Here is a 24,899-nt window from a genome sequence, read left to right on the forward strand (position 1 = left end):
TGAGCCCAACCCTTAACTACGTCAGAGGGGAAGGGGTAACGTGTGTCATTAAGGCGTTTAGTAAAGCGCTTGTCCGGGAAAGCCCTGTGCTTTTGGACAGCATCTCTGAAGTTCGAGTGATCGAAGAAAAAACTCCGAGTACGTTTGGGAAACCTAAATTGGTATTTCTCCTGTTGTGCTGCCGACTCCTCTATAGGTAGAGCTGGGGGAGAAAGATCTAGCACCTGGTTGATGGACGCTATAAGGTCATTTACTATGGCGTCCCCTTCAGGTGTATCAAGATTGAGAGCAACGTCAGGGTCAGAGTCCTGGGCTGCGACCTCCGCCTCATCCTCTAGAGAGTCCTCAAGGTGAGACCCCGAACAGCGTGATGAAGTCGGGGAAGATTCTAAGCGAGCCCGCTTAGCCGGTCTGGGACTGCGGTCCGTGCCGGAGTCCTCCACGTAATAACTAGAGGCCACCCCAGGAGCACGCTTCGTCGCAGACCGAGAGGGGCCTGGGGGCGATCCCGCAGTGCCCGGGGCCTGTGTAAGGGCCGGTCTGGGCTGCAAAGCTTCTAGTATCTTAGCAGACCATTTGTCCATAGACTGAGCCATGGATTGTGAAAGTGACTCAGAGAGTTTCTCAGCAAAAGCTGCAAACTCTGTCCCTGCCGCCTGGACAGGGGAAGCCGGCGGTTCTACCTGGGCCGAGGGTCCCACCAGTGCCCCAGGCTCCGGCTGAGCGAGTGCCACATGGCCCGAGCATTGCTCACAGTGAGGGTAGGTGGAACCTGCAGGTAGCATAGCCGCACAAGAGGTACAGGTTGCAAAATAACCCTGTGTCTTGGCACCCTTGCTCCTTGTGAACGACATGCTGTAGTCTCCCAGGAGAGTGATCACTGAGGGATATATAGCCACAAGCTAACAGTACAGCCGAACCGAGAAAATGTATACAATATAATATATATATATACAGTTCAGCACTCTAGGGGGCCCAGCACCGGTGGGAAGAAGCCACCTGGCTTACCGACCGCTCAAGTAGTGTGTGGCCACCAGATTCCCTGCCTCGGGTCTCCCAGATGTGCTGCCAGAAGTCCTCCACCGGCAGAATGTGCTTAAAACATGGCCGTCGGCGTTCACAGGGGAGGAGGGAGCCGTGGGCGTAACCACAAAAGTGCGGGAATCTGGTGCCCCAGAGTGAATAGTGAGGGGGGCGGAGGACAGCCAAGTGTGCTCCAGCCCTCACTGTCGGCGTCAGACCGACCGTCCCGCCCTTCCCCCTGACTGGCAGACCCGGGGGCGGGAGTTTAAGGCACTAGGCCGCAAAAGCCGGGGACTAAAGTTAAAAACCGCGGCCGGCAAGCAGGCGCGGTCGGCGCGGTAGTCCCGGTCTCATACCAACAGCGCAGTCGCTGCAGCGTCTGAGGTCAAGGTGTTCCATGCACCGTCCCCAAGGGGACACAGAGTACCTGCAGATGCAGGGCCCTGTCCCTGATGATACTCAGTCTCCTGTCCGACAGAATCCCACAGGGGCTGCGGAGGGAGCCCGGTCCCAGTGCCTGGATGACCGGATAGGATCCCACTTCTCCCAGACCCCCTAAGGGATGGGGAAGGAAAACGGCATGTGGCTCCGGCCTGTGTACCCGCAATGGGTACCTCAACCTTAACAACACCGCCGACTTAGTGGGGTGAGAAGGGAGCATGCCGGGAGCCCTGTTAGGGCCCTCTTTTCTTCCATCCGATATAATCAGCAGCTGCTGCTGACTAAAAATGGGAGCATGAGTGCATGTGTGCCTCCTTCAACACAAAGCATAAAACTGAGGAGCCCGTGATGCACGGGGGGGTGTATAGGCAGAGGGGAGGGGTTACACTTTTTAAAGTGTAATACTTTGTGTGGCCTCCGGAGGCAGAAGCTATACACCCAATTGTCTGGGTCTCCCAATGGAGCGACAAAGAAAAGTTAAATCACATACAGCATACTCTCCCCATACAATAAAGAACCGGGACCCCCAACATAAACGTCTCAGGTACTTAGCTGCTGAGACGCAGGGCCATGTCCCTGGGGATGAGTGCTCCGGTCCAACAGAATCCTCAAGGGGCTGTGGATGGAGACCGGACTCCTGCCAGGCATGGAGACCGTGCTGGCTCCCACTTCAAGCCAGAGCCCAGAAGGGATGGTGAAGGAGCGCAGCATGTAAGGCTGCAGCCTTGTAAATCAACCTTAACAACACCGCCGACACAGTGGGGTGAGAAGGGACATGCCGGGAGTCCAGACATGGACCCGCTTTTCTTCAAACTCTTTCCAAAAGTCAAACAAATCAGATGAGAATGCATGTGTGGATGTATGCCTCCTGACACAAAGCAATAAACTGGCTAGGACTGGCTACCAGGGGGTGTATAAGCTCAGAGGGAGGAGCTACACTTTTAAGTGTAGTACTTTGTGTGTCCTCCGGAGGCAGAAGCTAAACACCCATGGTCTGGGTCTCCCAAAGGAACGATAAAGAAATTGTCCTCGTCAGAAAGGTGAAAACAGGCTTGGGGGTGAAGGTGTAAAAAAAAATGCAAGATACCTGCATATTTCACATTTCTTACATATATCTGACTAATAGAAATGATAACAGAAGTTGCTCAAATGTAATTTCCTACTCCAGGATTTTCATTTAGACAACTACATGTCGTAAAGTGATAGCAATAGTGCCCTACCAAATACAAGAAAGTCAATGGACAATGGATGAAGTGGCTGCAGAAGGAAATTCTATAGTATGTATTAAAAAAAAAAAAAAACACAACAAAAAAAAACACCGCAGGTTGAGGAATGCAATTTCACAATCGTTCAAGATATAGGAGTGTTTCCACAAGTACGTAGTTTGAAGAGAATAAATGTCATCACTGACGAGCTCAGCTGTACAGAAATTATGCAATATGATAAATAAAATAGGAGACAACGTAAAAAATTTTCCTTCGGTTCTATTGCAACTTTTATCAGAGGTTTTACACCCTACAAGAAATATGTAACATATACACTGCAAGAAAAATTAGCCAAACAAAATGGCAGTAACTTTATAGTTCAGAACTGTAAGGTCTAAGCCACACGGCATGAAAATCTGTGCAAATGGAGTGCAATTAAAAAAAATAAATAAAAATAAAAAAAAATCGCATTCCACTCGAACCAATATTAGCCTATGTTCCAGCGCACATGAGCGATTATTTTCTCAGCCCTAATCGGACCGAGAAAACAAATCGCAGCATGCTGCGACGGTAATGCGATCCTGGTTTCTCGAGCACCCATTCAAGTCTATGGGGCGAGAGAAAAATCGCACTACACTCGCTTTACACCGGTGTTCCGCGAGTGCAGGGCGAGAATGGCAATAGCTGGCTACGGAGAAGAGAGGGAGTTAAATCCGGCCCACCCCTCCTCAGTGCCGGCCCACCCCCCGCAGCTGAGGTCCTCTCACATGATCAGAGTTCAGTCGCAGGGACACTCGCATCACACTCGGCTCTGCTGTACTGCCAGTAATCCCAGTGTGGCCCCAGCCTAAACATCACACTGGTCTAAGTATATAAAAGCATCTGTCACTTGTCTCTTCTCCCTTATCAGAGCAGCCTATAAGTGGCCAAACACAAAGCAGCAGGTTTTGTGTTAAGACATTCATAGACTGCTCAGATAAGGGAGAAGAATTAAGTGTTTTTATGTACTTTAATTTTACTTCAGATCTGATTGTACCGAACACATATGGATCTGAATCTGGCTAACACGGTACCACAATATTAGCCTGTATTGCACACTTCAGATCTGAGAATTTTGATAATGACTGATCAATTCTGACAGAGGAAAAAGCAGATTTGTCTGATAAGATATTACAAAGTTACTTAATTTCATGTGTAATATTGATTCATGAAATAAAAGTTAAAACGAAGATTATGTTTTAATTCGAATATTATACAGAAAATCTTTGACTTGCTACCAAAGACAATAGAGGGAAGGGGTGCACAGTGATATCTTTTCCTTTGCTGTAACCATTACCTTTGGTCCCCGGAGGAATGGCAGCTGTGACAACTGGAGACCTTCTGACCTGTCCATGCTGGGTGACACTGGATGTCGTCACTACACGTGTTGCTGGTGCACTTGGAAAAGGAATAATGCGTCCTTCCGGTTTTTGACCATAAAATACAGTCTCGAATAACCTACAACATAACAAGAAGTGACATATTGGATTATTAGCTGGAGCATGGAAAAAAATAAAAAAAAAAAAAAGTTCAGATAATTAGCAAAGTATCAAACAATACCTGCTGGGTTTTATTTTTTCCCTCTTTGGTCGAGGTGCTGGATCAGGGGTACTGTACAGCTCCTGAATCAGTTTCCTTGTTACTCTCTGCTTAGCAAGCACCTGAGCTTCATAACGGGTCATCTTATTCTCAAGCCCAAGAAGACCAAACAGGGACAAATCTGGGTTCTGAGGAGCAAGAATATATAACTGTACAGAATAGTAATGCCAAAGAATCAAGTGTTAATAATGAAAAGTGTATTTCACAAGTGAAATCATCCTCAGGCAGCAAGAATCAGACTAGCCAGGCATGTTTTACTTTGAATCACTAGAAAAAAGACAAAACGACACTGAGTGTACTTCATATAATCGTCAAGAAATCCGGCACTCTCACAAAGAGATATGTGTTGCAAAAAGTAAGGGGTACTTTGCACGTTGCGACATCGCTACTGCGATATCGTCGGGGTCAAATCGAAAGTGACGCACATGCAGCGCCGGTAATGATGTCACGTGTAAAGCCTAGATGCGCCGATAAACGATCGCAAAAGCGTCGTAAATCGGTGATCTGTGTAGTGTCGGACATTTTCATAATGTCGCACCAATAGGAGATACGATGTTGTTCCCCGTTCCTGCGGCAGCACACATCGCTGTGTGTGAAGCCGCAGGAGCGAGGAACATCTCCTACCTGCCTCCACCGGCTATGCGGAAGGAACGAGGTGGTTGGGATGTTTACGTCCCGCTCATCTCCTCCCCTCTGCTTCTATTGGCCGCCTGCCGTGTGACGTCGCACGACCCGCCCCCTTAGGATGGAGGCGGGTCGCCGGCCAGAGCAACGTCGCAGGTCAGGTAAGTGCGTGTGAAGCTGCCGTAGCAATAATGTTCGCTACGTCAGCTATCACACGATATCGCATGTGCGATTTGGGCGGGTACTATCGCGCTCGGCATCACTATCATCGGCTAGCGATGTTGCAGCGTGCAAACTATTCCTAAGTGTTTTAACACAAAATAACAGTGTGTGTCAGTGGTTAATGTTTTGGTCAGCACTTTGACCTTTATCAAAACTCACAGTACAAAGAAAATGGAAAAGGATGTATGTATAATATATAAGAACAGAGACAAGTGTTCCAGGCGGCACACAATCCAAGGTGTCCGAGGAAGGCATCCACAGTATAAAAACTACACGTAAAAAATCCATACACAAATAATGCAATCAAAATCAGATATAATTTTATACATGGTAGTGCAGGTAACATATCCAGCAGTTGCATGTAAAAGTACGTAAATGTACACTAGAGGGTGAAGAGATTTAAACATCATAATGATGTGTTACATCTTCTATGTAGTTTTATATAACACATCAATATGAATGATGGTTATACCTCTTCACCCTATATTGTACATTTACAGATCTCAGGTTCTGGGGCTGCGTAATGGCTTATTTTTTGCTGCTGAACTAATGTTTTTACAAATACTATTTTTGGGTAGATATGACATTTTGATCGCCTCCTTGCAATGTTGCGGTGGCCCCAAAAATTGAAATTCTGGCATTTTGTTTTTTTTTTTATCTGTTACGATGTTTTAATGAAATTATTTTATATTTTGATAGATCGGCAGTTCTGAACAGCTATACCAAATTTGTGTATTTTTTTTTTATTTTCAGTGGGGCAAAAGAGGGGTAATTTGAACTTTGTTTTTTATTTATTCTTTTTTTCTATATGTTTAAAAACTTATTTTTTTCAATTGTTTTTACTAGTATCTTTAGGGGACTTGAAGCTAATCTACTTCGATTGCTTGTGCTGTACAGTGGTGCTTCAGCACTGCTCTGTACAGCACAAATACTGTGCTCCTATGAACACTGGCTTTCAGGCGGTGTTCACATGAACCATGTCATTACAATGACGGGGTCTTCAGCTGACTCCCAGCTATCATGACAACCCATCGGCACCCTGTGATCACATCTCAGGGCACACTGATGGGAGCGAGGAACAGCAGTCTCCCCCATCAGCATGCGTTAAATCCCGCTGTCAGAGATTGACAGAGGGATTTAGCTAGTTAACAGTGGCGGGCGGATCTCCGATCAGACTACCCAACATGCCAGGAAATGTGCAGGCTAACGGTACATCACAGTACGTGAAGGGTTTAAAGAACTTTTGAGATCATTGTTCAATTATTTTTCGTCCCTTGAAAGAGACAGCTACATATTAAAGAGCTGTAATTCCTAGGATGTGAATACCCTAAAATTAAAGCTGCAGTCTGCATTTTAAGCCCATATTGATCATGTAACTGTATCTTGAAAATGTTTTGGCAACCAGCTAGAATGGCAAAACTGTCACTGTTCAAATATTTCTGGACATAACTATATATGAATATTTTGTAGGCTATGACTTAAAAATATATAATTCAGGCTTTACTTGTACTGATGAAAAGTGTCCTGGTAGTTTAACCAACATGCCCTTACCTTCCAAGGATCATACTCTAATGCTTGCAGTACAAGTGATGAAGTCTCGCATTGCAAAGCATCACATGCATATGACGAATGTCCAGGACGAGGATCCACCAGATCTGGATGATTACAGATTCTCTGAAGCTGTGTCAGGACATGAAGCACACTTACAAAATGTCCTCCCTTCAGGGAATCTTGTGTGCTGCGTAAAAAAAAAAATATGTTAACCGTGCAACTCCTATTATGCACGAGTTCACTTTTACAGGAATTTGTTAGATAAGAGCACTTACACATAACCTAGAGCTAACACATTACGTTTTCTATAGAGACTGTATAGGAAAGTGCCGTCGGAGGTGTATATATACGGTACTTATACATTTTTATGTGCTCACGCCATGATGTTTAGGAGAATATACAATTATAAAAATTTTATTTATTTATTTTTTTTTTACTTCATATCCACTTGCATTATTAAAACATCAATTTTATATATTCGCTCACAATGGAGGCCAATAAGTGTCTTAAGTAACTCCCGTCGGCTTCATTCAAGTGAACGACTTTGTCAAGGCTTAAGTCGACATTCAGTTTTCTGGAGTTTTCGACAGAAACCCCAATATAGTACTCAGCTGAGAGTGCCCTATAAATGTGAACCTGGCCTATAAAGGCTTACTACTTACTCCAGTCAAAAATTAACCCTTATTGTAGGTATGATTTACGATTCAGAAGAAGATAAGCTATTTACTAAAAAAGAAGAGATTATTGGGCACACTTCCAAAGCTCTATTTTTTCTGTATATTTAGAAGATAACTGTATAGGAAACATGTCACAAAGTCAAAAAGTGGCCAGTTTCTGGTCTTTTATTATTTCTTCTGCCCACAACACTGATTTTTGCAGATTTTTGTGTACACTGTCCAAAGGCAGAAAGCTGCCAACCAGTGGTGCGGCAGAGTTTAAGGAGCTCTTCAATAAGGTAAACGACAGAGCAGGTTTACTACTCCTCCAGTGATAAGAATTACTGCTTAATCAGATAAAGATCAAAAGTACAGTAAGCCGCCCGATAAGGGTCCCGTTACACGTAGCGACGCACCAGCACCTGGCAGGGATCGCTGGAACGTCGTTACATGGTCGCTGATGAGCTGTCAATCAGGCAGATCTCCACAGCGATCAGAGATCAGCCACCAGTGACCTGTGTAACGACGGCTCCCTGCTGGCTACCGGAGGAATCTCTTGTAATTCCAGGCCTGAATTCAGTTATCTGCATTGCACTCCAGAGCTCTCAGCTGTAGCCAGGTCTGATCTCAGAGTTTGCTGGACTGCACCGCGAGCGCCGAGTGACTGATTCCCCGGTGATTGTGGTTCAGTTCATAACAGCAGCGGACAGGCCGGGCTGCTCTCCGGAGTTCAGGTGAGAGCACCGGAGATCAGCCCGGCATGTCTTCAGCTGTCATGAACTGAACCACAATCGCCGGGAAATCAATCACTCAGCGCTCGCAGTGCAGTCCAGGCTGCACTCTGGAGCTCAGGTGAGAGCTCCGGAGTACAATGCAGGTAACTGAATCAAGGCTTGGCATCACTGGGGATTCCTCCAGTAGCCAGTCCGACGCTGGGCGTTCGTTGGGCTCCCGCCGTCAAACACGCCGATGCGTGCCGCACAGAAGGAGACCAACGAGCAAAAAAATGGTCCTGATAGTTGTGTCACGATCAGCAATCTCGCAGCAGGGGCCCGCTCGCTGCTGCTTGTCACACATAGCGATATCGCTGGCGAGATCGCTGATACGTCACAAAACCTGTGATGTTTCAGGGAACTCGCTGTGTGTAACGGGGGCTTTAGACTACTTTCCGACTGAGATTTTAGTCAGCTTTTGAAGCTACATATTTTCGCTGCATCAAAAAAATGCCCCCTGAGCTCATTTTTACTGAGCATAAAAATCTCAGCATGTCAATATCTCTTTCAAGCACCCTTAGTTTTCTATGCAGATTATCCCCTCAAACTTGCATTAGATGCAGAAAGTTTGAGGGTTTTTTTTTTTTTTAAAATCAAAAAATATTTAACATTTTAATTACAGAAATAATAATAATAATAATAATAATAATATAAAATCAACGTATTCCAGATGCACATGCGTTTTTATTGCGCTTCCGTGACGGAGAAGCATACAAAAATGCATGTAATCCACACCCAAGTATATCAATAGAGCTTTATCAACCCCAAATACAGGAAGTATCAATAACAAAGCAAATATATTTAGAGCATGACAAACCAAAAAAAGACAAAAAAAGACAAAAAAAGAGAATTTTGTTTACTTACCGTAAATTCTTTTTCTTATAGTTCCGACATGGGAGACCCAAACCATGGGTGTATAGCTTCTGCCTCCGGAGGACACACAAAGTACTACACTCAAACGTGTAGCTCCTCCCTCCGGGCTATATACACCCCCTGGATGACAATCTAACCAGTTCAGTGCAAAAGCTGAAGGAGGACATCCACCCATAAGTAGAGATAGAGTAAAACTCGGAATAGCCGGAACTCTGTCTACTAACAACAGCCGGTGAAACACACGGAACAAAAAACTGCCAACAGGCAACAGGGAGGGTGCTGGGTCTCCCATGTCGGAACTATAAGAAAAAGAATTTACGGTAAGTAAACAAAATTCTCTTTTTCTTTATCGTTCCTTATGGGAGACCCAAACCATGGGACGTTCCAAAGCAGTCCATGGGTGGGAAATAAACCAACTGAGAAGTAGGCAAAACCTAACTTCACAAATGGGAGACAGCCGCCTGAAGAATGCGTCTGCCCAAGCTCGCATCTGCCGAAGCATGAGCATGCACTTGGTAGTGCTTCGAAAAAGTGTGCAGACTGGACCACGTGGCAGCCTGACAAACCTGCTGAGCCGTAGCCTGGTGCCTGAAAGCCCAGGAGGCACCGACAGCTCTGGTCGAGTGCGCCTTAATCCCTGGCGGGGGAGGCACCTGAGAACACTGGTAGGCATCGGTGATAGCCGACCTGATCCAACGAGCTAGGGTCGGTTTAGAAGCAGCGAGACCCTTGCGCTGACCAGTGGTTAGCACAAAAAGTGAGGTGCACCGCCTAAAAACGGCGGTGCGTGACACATAGATTCGGAGCGCTCGCACCAAATCCAAAGTATGCAATGCCTTCTCAAAGCGATGCACAGGGGCCGGACAAAGAGAAGGCAATGAAATGTCCTGGTTAAGGTGGAAGGGAGACACCACCTTAGGGAGAAAGTCCGGAGTCGGACGAAGAACCACCTTGTCTTGGTGAAACACCAAAAAGGGGGATTCCGAAGAGAGCGCAGCCAAATCAGAAACTCTCCTGAGAGAAGTTATGGCTACTAGAAAAACAACTTTCTGTGAAAGTCTAAACAAGGGAACCTCCCTGAGAGGCTCAAAGGGAGGTTTCTGTAAGGCCGTGAGGACCAGATTAAGGTCCCAGGCATCCAAGGGCCGCCGGTAAGGAGGAATGATGTGAGATGCGCCCTGCATGAAGGTGCGCACCTGGGCCAGTCGGGCGATACGCCGCTGGAACAAGACCGACAGAGCCGACACCTGTCCCTTGAGGGAATTGAGGGACAGTTCTAGCTGTAGACCAGACTGCAGAAAAGACAGGATGGTCGGCAAGGAGAACGGCCAAGGGGCATGGTCGGAAGAGCGACACCAGGACAGGAAAATCCTCCAAGTCCTGTGGTAAATCTTGGCCGAAGAAGACTTCCGAGCCTGAGTCATGGTGGAAATGACCTCAGAGGGAATGCCTGAAGCCGTCAGGATCCAGGACTCAAGAGCCACGCCGTCAATCTGAGAGCCGCAGAATTCTGGCGGAAGAACGGACCTTGAGAGAGAAGGTCTGGGCGGTCCGGGAGATGCCACGGCACCTCTACGGACAGACGGAGCAGGTCTGGGTACCAAGCTCGCCTGGGCCAGTCTGGAGCAATGAGTATGACTCGACGGCCCTCCATTCTGATCTTGCGCAGAACCCTGGGCAAGAGCGCCAGAGGGGGAAACACATAGGCCAGACGGAACTGAGACCAATCTTGAACCAGTGCGTCTGCTGCGAAGGCTTGAGGATCGTGGGAGCGAGCCATGTAAACCGGAACCTTGTTGTTGTGCCGGGATGCCATGAGATCCACTTCCGGAATGCCCCACTTGCGGCAGATTGATCTGAACACTGACGGTTGCAGGGCCCACTCGCCGCTGTCCACGGTTTGACGGCTGAGGTAATCGGCCTCCCAGTTTTCCACGCCTGGGATGTGGACTGCAGATATGGTGGACTTGGAGTCCTCCGTCCACTGGAGGATTCGTTGAACCTCCAACATCGCCAGACGGCTGTGAGTCCCGCCCTGGTGATTGATGTAGGCAACCGCTGTCGCGTTGTCCGACTGAACTCGAATGTGCCTGCCCGCCAACAGGTGGTGAAAGGCTAGGAGAGCTAGAAACACAGCTCTGATCTCCAGCACATTGATCGAGAGGGCTGATTCGGACGGAGTCCAAGTGCCCTGTGCTCGGTGATGGAGAAATACTGCTCCCCAACCGGAAAGGCTGGCATCCGTGGTGAGGATCACCCAGGACGGAGTCAGGAAGGAGCGTCCCTGTGACAGAGAGAGGGGCCGAAGCCACCACTGAAGGGAGCCCCTGGTCTGTGATGACAGAGCCACCAGCCTGTGCAAGGAAGAGATCCGCTTGTCCCAACAGCGGAGAATGTCCAGCTGCAGGGGACGCAGATGGAACTGGGCAAAGGGAACCGCTTCCATTGACGCCACCATCTGACCCAGCACCTGCATGAGGTGTCTGATGGAATGACGGCGGTGCCTCAGCAGAGAGCGCACCGCCAGCCGAAGAGACTGCTGTTTGACTAAGGGCAACTTGACAAGTGCCGGCAGAGTCTCGAATTGCATCCCTAGGTACAAAAGCACCTGGGTCGGGGTCAGAGTGGACTTGGGCAGGTTGACAAGCCACCCGAACTGAACTAGCGTGGCGAGAGTGAGAGAGACACTCCGCTGGCAGTCTGCACTGGATGAGGCCTTGACTAGAAGGTCGTCCAGGTAAGGAATCACTGCCAACCCCTGGAGGTGCAGGACCGCAACCACTGCTGCCATTACCTTGGTGAATACTCGAGGAGCCGTGGCTAAGCCGAAGGGGAGAGCCACGAATTGGAAATGTTCCTTTCCGATTGCAAAGCGTAGCCAACGCTGGTGTGAAACCGCAATAGGCACATGCAGATAGGCATCTCTGATGTCGATGGATGCCAGAAAATCTCCTTGGGTCATTGAGGCAATGACTGATCTCAGAGATTCCATGCGAAAGTGCCGCACCTGAACATGCTTGTTGAGAAGCTTGAGATCCAGGATGGGCCGGAAGGAACCGTCCTTTTTGGGGACTAGAAAGAGGTTTGAGTAGAAACCGCTGAACCGTTCCCGGGCGGGAACAGGAACAATTACACCGTTGGCCTGCAGGGATGCCACGGCCTGAGAGAAGGCGGCGGCTTTGAAGCAGGGGGGGGTGGACAGAAAAAATCTGTTTGGCGGGCTGGAAGAAAATTCTATCCTGTAGCCGTGGGAGATGATATCCCGCACCCACTGATCGGAGACGTGTTGAAACCACACGTCGCCAAAGTGGGAGAGCCTGCCACCGACCAAGGACGTTGCTGGCGCAGCCAGATAGTCAAGAGGAGGCTGCCTTAGTGGCAGCGGCTCCTCCGGTCTTTTGAGGACGCGGCTTTGCGCGCCAGTTGGGTTTACGATCCTTGGCTGCGGTAGTGGACGAGGTCGAGGGCTTAGAGGATGACCAGTTAGAGGAACGAAAGGAACGAAACCTCGATTGGTTCCTGCCCTGGACTGGTTTCTTGGCTTTAGTTTGTGGCAAGGAAGTACTCTTCCCGCCAGTAGCTTCCTTAATTATGTCATCCAGCTGTTCCCCAAACAGCCGGGACCCAGCAAAAGGGAGACTCGCAAGGAACTTCTTAGAGGAAGCGTCTGCTTTCCACTCTCGAAGCCACAAGATCCTGCGGATCGCGAGGGAGTTAGCGGAGGCCACCGCCGTGCGGTGAGAAGCCTCCAGGATGGCAGACATGGCGTAGGATGCAAAAGCCGAAGCTTGAGAAGTTAAGGCATCCGTCTCAGGAATAGAGTCCCTGGTGAGGGAATGCATCTCCGCCAGAGAGGCAGAGACTGCCTTAAGAGCCCACACTGCCGCAAAAGACGGGGAGAACGAGGCTCCTGCCGCCTCATATACAGACTTGGCCAGAAGGTCAACCTGGCGGTCAGTGGGATCCTTAAGAGAAGTGCCATCAGCCACAGCTACGACTGTGCGGGCTGAGATTCTGGACACCGGAGGGTCTACCTTTGGGGACTGTGCCCATTCCTTAACCACCTCTGGTGGAAAAGGAAAACGGTCATCTGAACTACGCTTCGGAAAACGTTTGTCAGGACAGGCCCTGGGCTTGGTAACAGTGGTGTGAAAGCTGGAGTGGTTAAAAAACATACTCCTAGGTTTCTTAGGAGAGGTAAACTGGTGTACCTCTACCAGAGAGGATTGTTCCTCTGACTCTTGTGGGTTGAGGTTCAGAACGGAGTTAATGGACGCAATCAAGTCACTGACATCCGCATCACCCTCAGACAAGTCAATGGGGTACATAGAGGTAGCGTCTGAGCCCACAGTAAACGAGTCCTCCTCGCCCTGCACCTCGGCTCGTGAATCAGAGCCGTGGGACGAGGAAGGAGAAGGGTCCCTGCGTCTCCGTTTAGGGGGACGGGGTCCTAGGACATGCTCTGAGAGCTCTGCAGAGCTCGGAGCAGCAGAGGCACCCTGAGAAGGGGGCTGATGCATGGACAGCAGTGTCCGGGACAACTGCCCCATGGAGTCGGCAAAAGACTGGGAAATAGCTTGTGAGAAGGAAGCTACCCAAGCCGGGGGTTCAGCCACCGGGGCCGGAGCAGCCAGAGGGACCCCTGAGGAGGCTCCAGGCTGAGACACAACCATATTAGCACAGGCATCACAATGTGGGTATGTGCTTGGCTCTGGCAGAATGAGCTTACAAGCAGTGCATATAGCGTACATGTTTGCAGCCTTGCTTCGGGTGACAGACATGCTGCTGAGGTGGCAGCTCTGCAGCAAGAATACACTCCTGTAGAATGCCCTGAGAGTGTATAATAAAAAGCCCACAACCAGAGGTTGTGGCTTACCAGCCCGCTCTCTGTGTGCCCTCCGGATTCCACAGCTCCAAGCCCCAGTGAAGCGTCAGCCTTCCTAAACAGCAGCAGCTGCAGCATCCAGCGCCGTCAGTGTAGAACGCTGAGAAAATGGCGCTGGGAGGAGGAGGGGGGGCGTGTATTAGCCCAAGAGCGGGAAAACGGAGGGCTAAGGAGAGATACAGGGGAGGAAACATCTCCCCAGAGAGGAGTGTCCTCCCCTGCTGGCCGAGCGGTGGGCGGCGCCACGCTATGCATACTGTATGCATGACATGCAGAGGAGCCGAAACCGAAACTAGGCCCAAACTGAAGCCAGGGCCTAGATTTTAAAGTGCGGCCGACGAGCAGGCACCTTCGGCGCGGTTCTCAGGGGAAACCCCCAGAACCGGCCGGAATTTACAGTAACGATACAACACATACTGTCCCCCTAGTGAAAATACCCGGGACCCCTGAAAAACGTCTCAATACTTAGCTTTGAGACGCAGGGCCATGTCCCTGGAGAGGGGGTGAACGCTCCTTCCAGCAGGAACCAGACAGGGCTGCGGATGGAGACCGGTCTTCTGCAAGCAGAGAGGACCGTGGAGGCTCCCACTTCAACCCAGAGCCTCTAAGAGGATGTGAAGGAGCGCGGCATGTGAAGGCTCCAGCCTTATAAGTCAACCTTAACAGCACCGCCGACAGAGTGGGGTGTGAAGGGACATGCCGGGAGTCCAGACTGGACCCGCTTTTCTTCCAAATCTTTAAAATTAAAATAAAAATGAAAAAAATATCAGAGAATGCAAGTGTGTGTACCTCCTGAAACACAAAGCATTGAACTGGTTAGATTGTCATCCTGAAGGTGTATATAGCCCGGAGGGAGGAGCTACACGTTTGAGTGTAGTACTTTGTGTGTCCTCCGGAGGCAGAAGCTATACACCCATGGTTTGGGTCTCCCATAAGGAACGATAAAGAAACCGCAAGATCAAAAATCGTGACAAAAATGTGTGTTAAAGAAGGGAATTTTGTTTACTTACCGTAAATTCCTTTTCTTCTAGCTCTAATTGGGAGACCCAGACAATTGGGTGTATAGGCTATGCCTCCGGAGGCCGCACAAAGTACTACACTTAAAAGTGTTAGGCCCCTCCCCTTCTGCCAATACACCCCCCGTGCTCCCACGGGCTGCTCAGTTTTGGTGCAAAAGCAAGAAGGAGGAAAAAATAATTATAAACTGGTTTAACTTCAATCCGAAGGAAACTCGGAGAACTGAAACCATTCAACATGAACAACATGTGTACACAAAAAAACAGGGGCGGGTGCTGGGTCTCCCAATTAGAGCTAGAAGAAAAGGAATTTACGGTAAGTAAACAAAATTCCCTTCTTCTTTGTCGCTCTATTGGGAGACCCAGACAATTGGGACGTCCAAAAGCAGTCCCTGGGTGGGTAAAATAATACCTCGTAAGAGAGCCGTAAAACGGCCCTTTCCTACAGGTGGGCAACCGCCGCCTGAAGGACTCGTCAACCTAGGCTGGCATCCGCCGCAGCATAGGTATGCACCTGATAGTGCTTCGTGAAAGTGTGCAGGCTCGACCAGGTAGCCGCCTGACACACCTGTTGAGCCGCAGCCTGGTGCCTCAAAGCCCAGGACGCTCCCACGGCTCTGGTAGAATGGGCCTTCAGCCCTGAGGGAACCGGAAGCCCAGCCGAACGGTAAGCTTCGATAATTGGCTCCTTGATCCACCGAGCCAGGGTTGATTTGGAAGCCTGTGACCCTTTACGCTGGCCAGCGACAAGGACAAAGAGTGCATCCGAGCGGCGCAGGGGCGCCGTACGAGAAATGTAGAGCCTGAGTGCTCTCACCAGATCTAACAAGTGCAAATCCTTTTCACATTGGTGAACTGGATGAGGATAAATAGAGGGTAAGGAAATATCCTGATTGAGATGAAAGGGGGATACCACCTTAGGGAGAAACTCCGGAACCGGACGTAGAACCACCTTGTCCTGGTGAAAAAACCAGAAAAGGGGCTTTGCACGACAACGCTGCTAGCTCAGACACTCTCCGAAGTGAAGTGACTGCTACTAGAAAAACCACTTTCTGCGAAAGGCGTGAGAGAGAAATATCTCTCATTGGCTCGAATGGTGGTTTCTGAAGAACCATCAGCACCCTGTTTAGATCCCAGGGTTCTAACGGCCGCTTGTAAGGTGGAACGATGTGACAAACACCCTGCAGGAACGTGCGTACCTGTGGAAGTCTAGCTAGGCGCTTCTGGAAAAACACAGAGAGCGCTGAAACTTGTCCCTTAAGGGAACCGAGCGACAAACCCTTTTCCCGTCCAGATTGAAGGAAGGACAGAAAAGTAGGTAATGCAAATGGCCAGGGAGAAAAACCCTGAGCAGAGCACCACGACAGGAAAATTTTCCACGTCCTGTGATAAATCTTGGCGGACGTTGGTTTCCTAGCCTGTCTCATAGTGGCAATGACTTCTTGAGATAACCCTGAAGACGCTAGGATCCAGGACTCAATGGCCACACAGTCAGGTTGAGGGCCGCAGAATTCAGATGGAAAAACGGCCCTTGAGACAGCAAGTCTGGTCGGTCTGGTAGTGCCCACGGTTGGCCGACCGTGAGATGCCACAGATCCGGGTACCACGACCTCCTCGGCCAGTCTGGAGCGACGAGGATGGCGCGGCGGCAGTCGGCCCTGATCTTGCGTAACACTCTGGGCAACAGTGCCAGCGGAGGAAACACATAAGGGAGCTGAAACTGCGACCAATCCTGAACTAAGGCGTCTGCCGCCAGAGCTCTGGGATCTTGAGAGCGTGCCATGAACGTTGGTACCTTGTTGTTGTGCCGGGACGCCATGAGGTCGACGTCCGGCACCCCCCAGCGGCAACAGATCTCCTGAAACACGTCCGGGTGAAGGGACCATTCCCCTGCGTCCATGCCCTGGCGACTGAGATAATCTGCTTCCCAGTTTTCCACGCCTGGGATGTGAACTGCGGATATGGTGGAGGCCGTGGCTTCCACCCACATCAAAATCCGCCGGACTTCCTGGAAGGCTTGTCGACTGCGTGTGCCGCCTTGGTGGTTGATGTATGCCACCGCTGTAGAATTGTCCGACTGAATTCGGATCTGCTTGCCTTCCAGCCACTGCTGGAACGCTTTCAGGGCAAGATACACTGCCCGAATTTCCAGAACATTGATCTGAAGCGAGGACTCTTGCCGGGTTGAGTCCTGTGGTGGAGAAAAAACCGCTCCCCACCCTGACAGACTTGCGTCCGTCATGACTACTTCCCAGGATGGGGGTAGGAAGGATTTCCCCTTCGACAATGAAGTGGGAAGAAGCCACCACCGAAGGGAAGCTTTGGTCGCCTGAGAGAGGGAGACGGTCCTGTCGAGGGACGTCGGCTTCCTGTCCCATTTGCGTAGGATGTCCCATTGAAGAGGACGCAGGTGAAACTGCGCGAAAGGGACTGCTTCCATTGCTGCCACCATCTTCCCCAGGAAGTGCATGAGGCGCCTCAAGGGGTGTGACTGGCCTTGAAGGAGAGATTGTACCCCTGTCTGTAGTGACCGCTGCTTGATCAGCGGAAGCTTCACTATCGCTGAGAGGGTATGAAACTCCATGCCAAGGTATGTGAGCAATTGGGCCGGTGTCAGATTTGACTTTGGAAAATTGATGATCCACCCGAAACTCTGGAGAGTCTCCAGGGTAGCGTCGAGGCTGTGTTGGCATGCCTCTAGAGAGGGTGCCTTGATCAACAGATCGTCCAAGTACGGGATCACCGAGTGACCCTGAGAATGGAGGACCGCTACTACAGTAGCCATAACCTTGGTGAAAACCCGTGGGGCTGTTGCCAGGCCGAATGGCAGTGCCACGAACTGCAGGTGTTCGTTTCCTATGGCGAAGCGCAAGAAGCGCTGGTGCTCTGGGGCAATCGGAACGTGGAGATAAGCATCTTTGATATCGATCGATGCAAGGAAATCTCCTTGGGACATTGAGGCGATGACGGAGCGAAGGGATTCCATCCGGAACCGCCTGGTCTTTACGTGTTTGTTGAGAAGTTTCAGGTCTAGGACAGGACGGAAAGACCCGTCCTTCTTTGGGACCACAAACAAGTTGGAGTAAAAACCGTGGCCCTGTTGATGAAGAGGAACAGGGACCACCACTCCTTCTGCCTTCAGAGTGCCCAGCGCCTGCAGAAGAGCCTCGGCTCTCTCGGGAGGCGGAGAAGACCTGAAGAATCGAGTCGGGGGACGAGAGATGAACTCTATCTTGTAACCGTGAGACAGAATGTCTCTCACCCAGCGGTCTTTTATTTGTGGCAGCCAGGTGTCGCAAAAGCGGGAGAGCCTGCTACCGACCGAGGATGCTACTAGAGGAGGTAGAAGTCATGAGGCAGCCGCTTTGTTAGCGGTGCTCCCAATGGCCTTTTTAGGACGTGACTTAGACCGCCATGCATCAGAGTTCCTTTGTTCTTTCTGAGACCTTTTGGACGAGGAGAATTGGGACCTGCCCGCGCCCCGAAAGGACCGAAACCTCGACTGCCCTCTCCTCTGTTGGGAGAGGTTCTGCTTGGGCTGGGGTAAGGATGTATCCTTTCCCTTGGATTGTTTGATGATTTCATCCAGGCGCTCGCCAAAGAGCCTGTCGCCAGAAATTAGCAAACCGGTTAAACGCTTTTTTGGAAGCGGAATCTGCCTTCCACTCCCGTAGCCACAAGGCCCTGCGGACTACTACCGAATTGGCGGTCGCAACTGCCGTACGGCTCACAGAGTCCAGGACAGCATTCATAGCGTAAGACGCAATTGCCGAGGTCTGGGAGGTAATGGAAGCCACTTGTGGATTTTCGCTTGACCTGCTGATATAGCTTGTAGCGCCCATACGGCTGCGAATGCTGGGGCAAAAGAAGCTCCGATAGCTTCATAGATGGATTTCATCCAGAGCTCCATCTGCCTGTCAGTGGCATCTTTAAGCGAGGCCCCATCTTCCACTGCAAGTATGGATCTAGCCGCCAGTCTGGAGATTGGAGGATCCACTTTGGGACATTGAATCCAACCTTTAACCACTTTCGGGGGAAAAGGATAACGTGTATCCTTAAGGCACTTAGAGAAACGCTTATCCGGACAAGCATGGTGATTCTGGATTGCCTCTCTGAAATCAGAGTGGTCTAGAAACATACTCTGTGTACGCTTGGGGAACCTGAAGCGAAATTTCTCCTGCTGAGAATCAGACTCCTCCGCCGGAGGGGCTGAGGGAAGAATATCCAGCAACTGATGAATGGATGCAATAAGATCATTCACTATGGCGTCCCCGTCTGGAGAATTAAGATTGAGAGCGCTCCCAGGATCAGAATCCTGATCAGCTGTTTCCGCATCATCAACCAGAGAATCCCCCCGCTGAGACCCTAAACAATATGATGTCGAGGGAAATTCTAAGCGGGCTCGCTTAGACGATCTGGGGCTAGGTTCTAAGTCCGAACCCTCCGTCTGGGATGTATGAGATACCCCGTGAGGACATTGTTGGTCCAACTGAGGGGGGTCAGGGAACAATGATTCAACAGAGTCCCTTTGCTGAGATACCGGTCTGGACTGCAAGGCTTCTAGTATCTTAGCCATAGTCTCAGAGAGTTGATCCTTAAAGGCTGCAAACTCAGTCCCCGTCACCTGGACAGTGTCAACAGGTGGCTCCCCCTGGGCCCCTCTTAGCAGAGGATCCGGCTGAGGAAGTGTCACAGGGGTCGAACACTGTACACAATGAGGGTCAGTGGAACCTGCCTGTAGCTGGGTCTTACATGCGGCGCAGGCAACATAATAAGCCTGTGTTTTGGCACCCCTGCCTTTTATGGGCGCCATGCTATAGTTTTCCCTGAGTAACACAATAGGGTATATAGCCAGAAAGAACTGTGCTCATACAGTGTAAATTATATACAGTACACAAATAATGTACCCATACAATACAGCACCATGGGGCTAGCACCACATGTGCTGTTTACCAGCCGCCTAAGCGGTTGTGAGGCCACCAGAGACCGTGTCTGGGTCTCCCATGAATATGTCCCTCTCTGCAGCGTCGGTGGAGCTGACAGGAATGGCTGCGGCGTCCTGACGAGCTGAGGAAGCTGTGGGCGTGGCCTAGAAAGAGCGCGAAACGGGCGCTCATACTGTGTACAGTGAGGGGAGTGGAGCATGTAAATCATACTCCAGCCCTCATTGCTGCTCGCTCCGTGCAGCGTCCCGCCCTTCCCCTGCCTGTCAGGGCTGAGGGCGGGAGAAAAAAAGGGAAACTAGGCCGCAATGAAGCCGGGGACTGTAGTAATAAACGCGGCCGCCGTAAAAGCGCGGTCGCGTGAAAGTCCCCGGCGAACTACAAGTCCCAGCCGCGCCGCAGTGTCCCGTGGCAACGGCGGTCAGTGCGGTAGCCCTTACATATAAACACACTCAGCGATGCTGAGTGTGTAATGGCACATATAGACCCGGTCAGCGCCGCGGTCCCCGGTGCACTAGCACACCCAGCAAAGCTGAGGTGATGCCGTGCGCGGTCCCCATAGGGATACAGAGTACCTTTAAGATGCAGGGCCATGTCCCTGAACGGTATCGGCTCCTATCCATCAGGCTCCACAGGAGTTGTGGATGAAGCCCGGTCTCAGTGCCTGGAGACCGATAAGATCCCACTTCACCCAGAGCCCTAAGGGGGATGGGGAAGGAAAAACAGCATGTGGGCTCCAGCCGCCGTACCCGCAATGGATACCTCAACCTTAACAACACCACCGACAAAAGTGGGGTGAGAAGGGAGCATGCTGGGGGCCCTATATGGGCCCACTTTTCTTCCATCCGACCTAGTCAGCAGCTGCTGCTGACTAATCTGTGGAGCTGTGCTGTGCGTGTCTGACCTCCTTCGCACAAAGCAAAAAACTGAGCAGCCCGTGGGAGCACGGGGGGTGTATTGGCAGAAGGGGAGGGGCCTAACACTTTTAAGTGTAGTACTTTGTGCGGCCTCCGGAGGCATAGCCTATACACCCAATTGTCTGGGTCTCCCAATAGAGCGAAAAAGAAAAAAACGCACACGCAATGAAAAAATGCAAGTAACCCAATTTAAATAAGTGCACAAATGGTGCAGAAATTTTGCAACAGAAAGTTCACCATAGGAACGTAGTCTTTGTGATACATTGCTAAAATCTCTGTAACAAAGCCATTGATTCCAGCTATCAAAAATGTAAAATACTCATGGCAACCATGGGTATAAAATACGAGCACAGACAGACCACTTTTGACCTTGTGACAGGTCTTCTTTAACCCAAGATGTTGCCATATACAACCTTAATGGAGATGCATGCAGTCCTACTGATATATTCTTACCCAGGTTGCATCATAACATCCTCATACATGATCCTCTGCCGATTTGACAGTTGACACTTGAGAACGTGTTCAGACTTTTTGTTTAGCTGCCTTTCTACATCTCTTTTGGTCCGGCGCAGAATAAATGGCTGGGCAGACTGTAAAAATCATAACACTTAAGTTTTAACCAAACACAATCAATATTTTATTGAATACATTTAGAAACAGTACAGCAATGATCGGCCCTGCCACTAGGGTGATGACACTAGATAGAAATTGCAGGCTTCATCAGACACTAGACAACTCAGTTTAGCGCCAAAAGCAGGAGAGGGAAAAAAAAAAATCTGTAAAAAAAAACAACTAAAAACTGACAGATTACAAGGAGGTTCATATGTTGCCTAAAACAATATATGAATAGGGCGAGATCTGTGTTGCCTCAAATGAAAAATGCAAAACAAAAATCCAGTTTTTTCGTTAATAGCATTGGGGACTCCACCCAATTCATTTGAAAACCTTAGGCTAGTTTCACACTTGCGTTGAACGGCATCCGTCACATTGCGTTGTGTAACGCATGTGATGGATGCCTTGCAAAAAGTGTGATAATAAAGGCCACGGATTCCAGTGAAATAATGCATTGCGTTAAGTTTTCTTTGGGCCGAGAGAGAGCACCCATCATCCCCGCACACAGCCCGACATCCCCGCACACAGCCCGACATCCCCGCACACAGCCCGACATCCCCGCACACAGCCCGACATCCCCGCACACAGCCCGACATCCCCGCACACAGCCCGACATCCCCGCACACAGCCCGACATCCCCGCACACAGCCCGACATTACCGCACACAGCCCGACATTACCGCACACAGCCCGACATCACCGCACACAGCCCGACATCACCGCACACAGCCCGACATCACCGCACACAGCCCGACATCCCCGCACACAGCCCGACACTACAGCCCTCATCATTCCTGCACACATCCAGACACTACCGCACCCATCATCACCGCACACACACACACCGGCATTACCTCAGTGACGTCCCCGCTGACAGCGCCATTCACTTCAGTTGCTGCGTGGAGCTCACAGGAGCGGCGGTGTTCTACTGCCACTCCTGTCAGCTTCATGTAGCAGAGCTGAATGTGTTGCGGGACCTCTGGATTACGTCGGACCTGGAGGGGTATTTGGGGATTTTAATAAAGTGGTAAAAGAGGGTGTTTTTTTTGTCTTTTATTCCAAATAAAGGATTTTTTCGGGTGTGTTTATTTTCTTTAACTTACAGGTTAATCATGGAGGGTATCTCGGGGAGACGCCTGACATGATTAATCTAGGATTTAGTGGCAGCTATGGGCTGCCATTAATTCCTTATTATCCCGATTTGCCAACGCACCAGGGCAAATCGGGAAGAGCCGGGTACAGTCCCAGAACTGTCGCATCTAATGGATGCGACTATTCTGGGCGGCTGCTGGCTGATATTGTTAGGCTGGGGGGCTCCCCATAATGTGGGGCTCCCCATCCTGAGAATACCAGCCTTCAGCCGTATGGCTTTATCTGGCTGGTATTAAAATTGGGGGGGACCGCACGCTGTTTTTTTTTAATTATTTATTTATTTCTTGTACTGCACGATATAGACACGCCCACCGGCGGCTGTGATTGGTTGCAGTGAGACAGCCGTCAGTCAGCGTGGGGGCGGGTCTGGCTGCAACCAATCATAGGTGCCGGTGGGCGGGGAAAGCAGGGAATACGAGATTGAATAATGGGCAGCCAGCTTTTTCAAAAGAGGAAAAGCCGCCGGAGCAGTGTGACAGCCGTGCAGAGCCGCGCCGGTGATCGGTGAGTATGAGAGAGGAGGGGAGAGAGGAGGGAGAGGAGGGACAGAGACCAGGAGTGATTTTAAACGATTTTGATCATTCTGCTGGACATGCTGAGCATGTGCAGTAGAACGTGACGAAATCCGTCAGCGGATTCCGCCGCTTAGCGCATAGCGGCGGAAACCGCCACCATAGACAATCATTAGACACCGTGGCGGATTCCAACGGAATCCGTCATGGTGCGCTATTTTAACACTCCAAAAAACGTTCCATGCTGCGTTCAATCCGCTAGACGCAGCGTCAAAATAACGCAGCTGCGTTGTCCAGCAGATGCAACGCAGACACTTGCGTTACAGTGCGTCGTCCATACAACTCTATGGAGAATAGCTCGGTCCGTTAACGGACTGCGCTATTCTCCATAGTGACGGAATGCGCTGAACGGAAATGTGAAACTAGCCTTATTCAAGTTCCACCCATGATTCGTTCATGTAGTAACATATGGTCTTATTTGCACGGTCACTTTCTCCTGCTTTACGGCTATTCGGGACTATATCGGTCTTTATTTAATATTGAATGACTTGTTTTTTAATATAAATTTCAAAGTATGATATATGTTAGCCACATACTCAACTTGTGTCACTATTTCCCTTTTTGGTGATTTTTCCTAAACCTCTGAGGGGGTGTTAGATTTGCACACTTGGATAGCTGTAAACACCTACAGCACTGGCAAAACAGGTAATCACTTCCCACACAATTAGAGAAAGTCACCTCCTATGACAAAAGGTTAAAAAAAAGTCTTCTTAGACACAGAGCCTAATGTGTTCTAACAAACAGAGCAGCTTCTTAGGTTCCAAAGCATGCAGCCTCGAGACAACTATTTATTTAATGTCCTGCTTCAGAGGAATGATGGGTATGCTAAAAGACTAAAGGGGAACATGTAAGTAAGAGGATCTCAAACTCTTTGGAAATTGGCAAAAACCCTTTGCAGGTGGGCATACACTAACAGGTTAAAAACATCCCTATAATTGGAAACCTCAACTTTGTCAGTCTTATACAGTGTGTCAGTAAGTGACGCTATCAATAAAAGTGAACCATGGTCTGATAGAGCGCTATACACCATATCTTTGTCAGGTGGATAGATATCCACCTGACGAAGATATTGTGTATATCGAAACGCGTTGTGGCTTTGATAAAACAAATAAAACTTACTAAACAATCTTGTGGCCTCCTTAGTGCTCTAACAGACCATGGTTCACTTTTATTGATACTTATATTTCCCCTTCAGGGGTCCATGGCAAGAGCTGCTTAAACGAAGGCTTCATCAAAACCAGGACCTTTTGGACACCTATTCCCTCCACTAACCAGCGGCTGGATCAGGCATACAGGAATCCGTCTCCCTGGAAGGATCTTACGGATAATCCTCCTGACAGCGGAACATTATACTGCCGCCTAACACCGTGGTTGTGCGAGGGCTGCACAACCACTCCCGGTGAGCAGTTTTAATTACCGGTCCCACCGCTACCCCTGAGACTCTTCACATGCGTTCCCTTGTTTTCACTTTTTATTTAGTAAGTGATGCTGCGGCAGAGGCCTAGGGTTGCCTGTACTGGATTACTGTGAAATCAATACCTCTAAAGAGGGAAAGAGTACATTGGACCCTTTTGAGGAAGGTATCCCTCCCAATCTTTGGAGAGCACGTTATTGGAGTTAGCATAATTATGAAAACATGCCTATTAGTATTGACTGAAGGAAACCTCGTCCTGAAGAGATACTCAAGCTTAACATGGAGTGGGTCCCTCACTGCCGAAATGATTGTCCTGCATGGGCAAGGCCGACTTAGCATTCTGCCTGGACTATAATACTGAGGAGGCCAAAACAGACTGCCTT

The 24,899-nt window shown here is 49.7% G+C and overlaps 1 protein-coding gene across 4 annotated transcripts in view; it reads right to left on the reverse strand.

Moving 5' to 3' along the window:
* The window catches only part of LOC142250032 (E1A-binding protein p400-like), a 407,327-nt gene that overhangs the window by 214,713 nt on the left and 167,715 nt on the right, over nt 1-24,899 (reverse strand). For all 4 annotated transcript variants that reach the window (XM_075322102.1, XM_075322107.1, XM_075322113.1 and 1 more), the window contains exons 17-20: nt 21,221-21,357; nt 6,705-6,891; nt 4,269-4,435; nt 4,006-4,166 (exon numbers count right to left, since the gene is read on the reverse strand). In XM_075322102.1, coding sequence (XP_075178217.1) covers nt 4,006-4,166; nt 4,269-4,435; nt 6,705-6,891; nt 21,221-21,357 — 652 coding nt within the window. The remainder of the gene's footprint in view (nt 1-4,005; nt 4,167-4,268; nt 4,436-6,704; nt 6,892-21,220; nt 21,358-24,899) is intronic.

Source organism: Anomaloglossus baeobatrachus, chromosome 1 (genome assembly GCF_048569485.1).
Source record: "Anomaloglossus baeobatrachus isolate aAnoBae1 chromosome 1, aAnoBae1.hap1, whole genome shotgun sequence".
NCBI lineage: Eukaryota > Metazoa > Chordata > Amphibia > Anura > Aromobatidae > Anomaloglossus > Anomaloglossus baeobatrachus.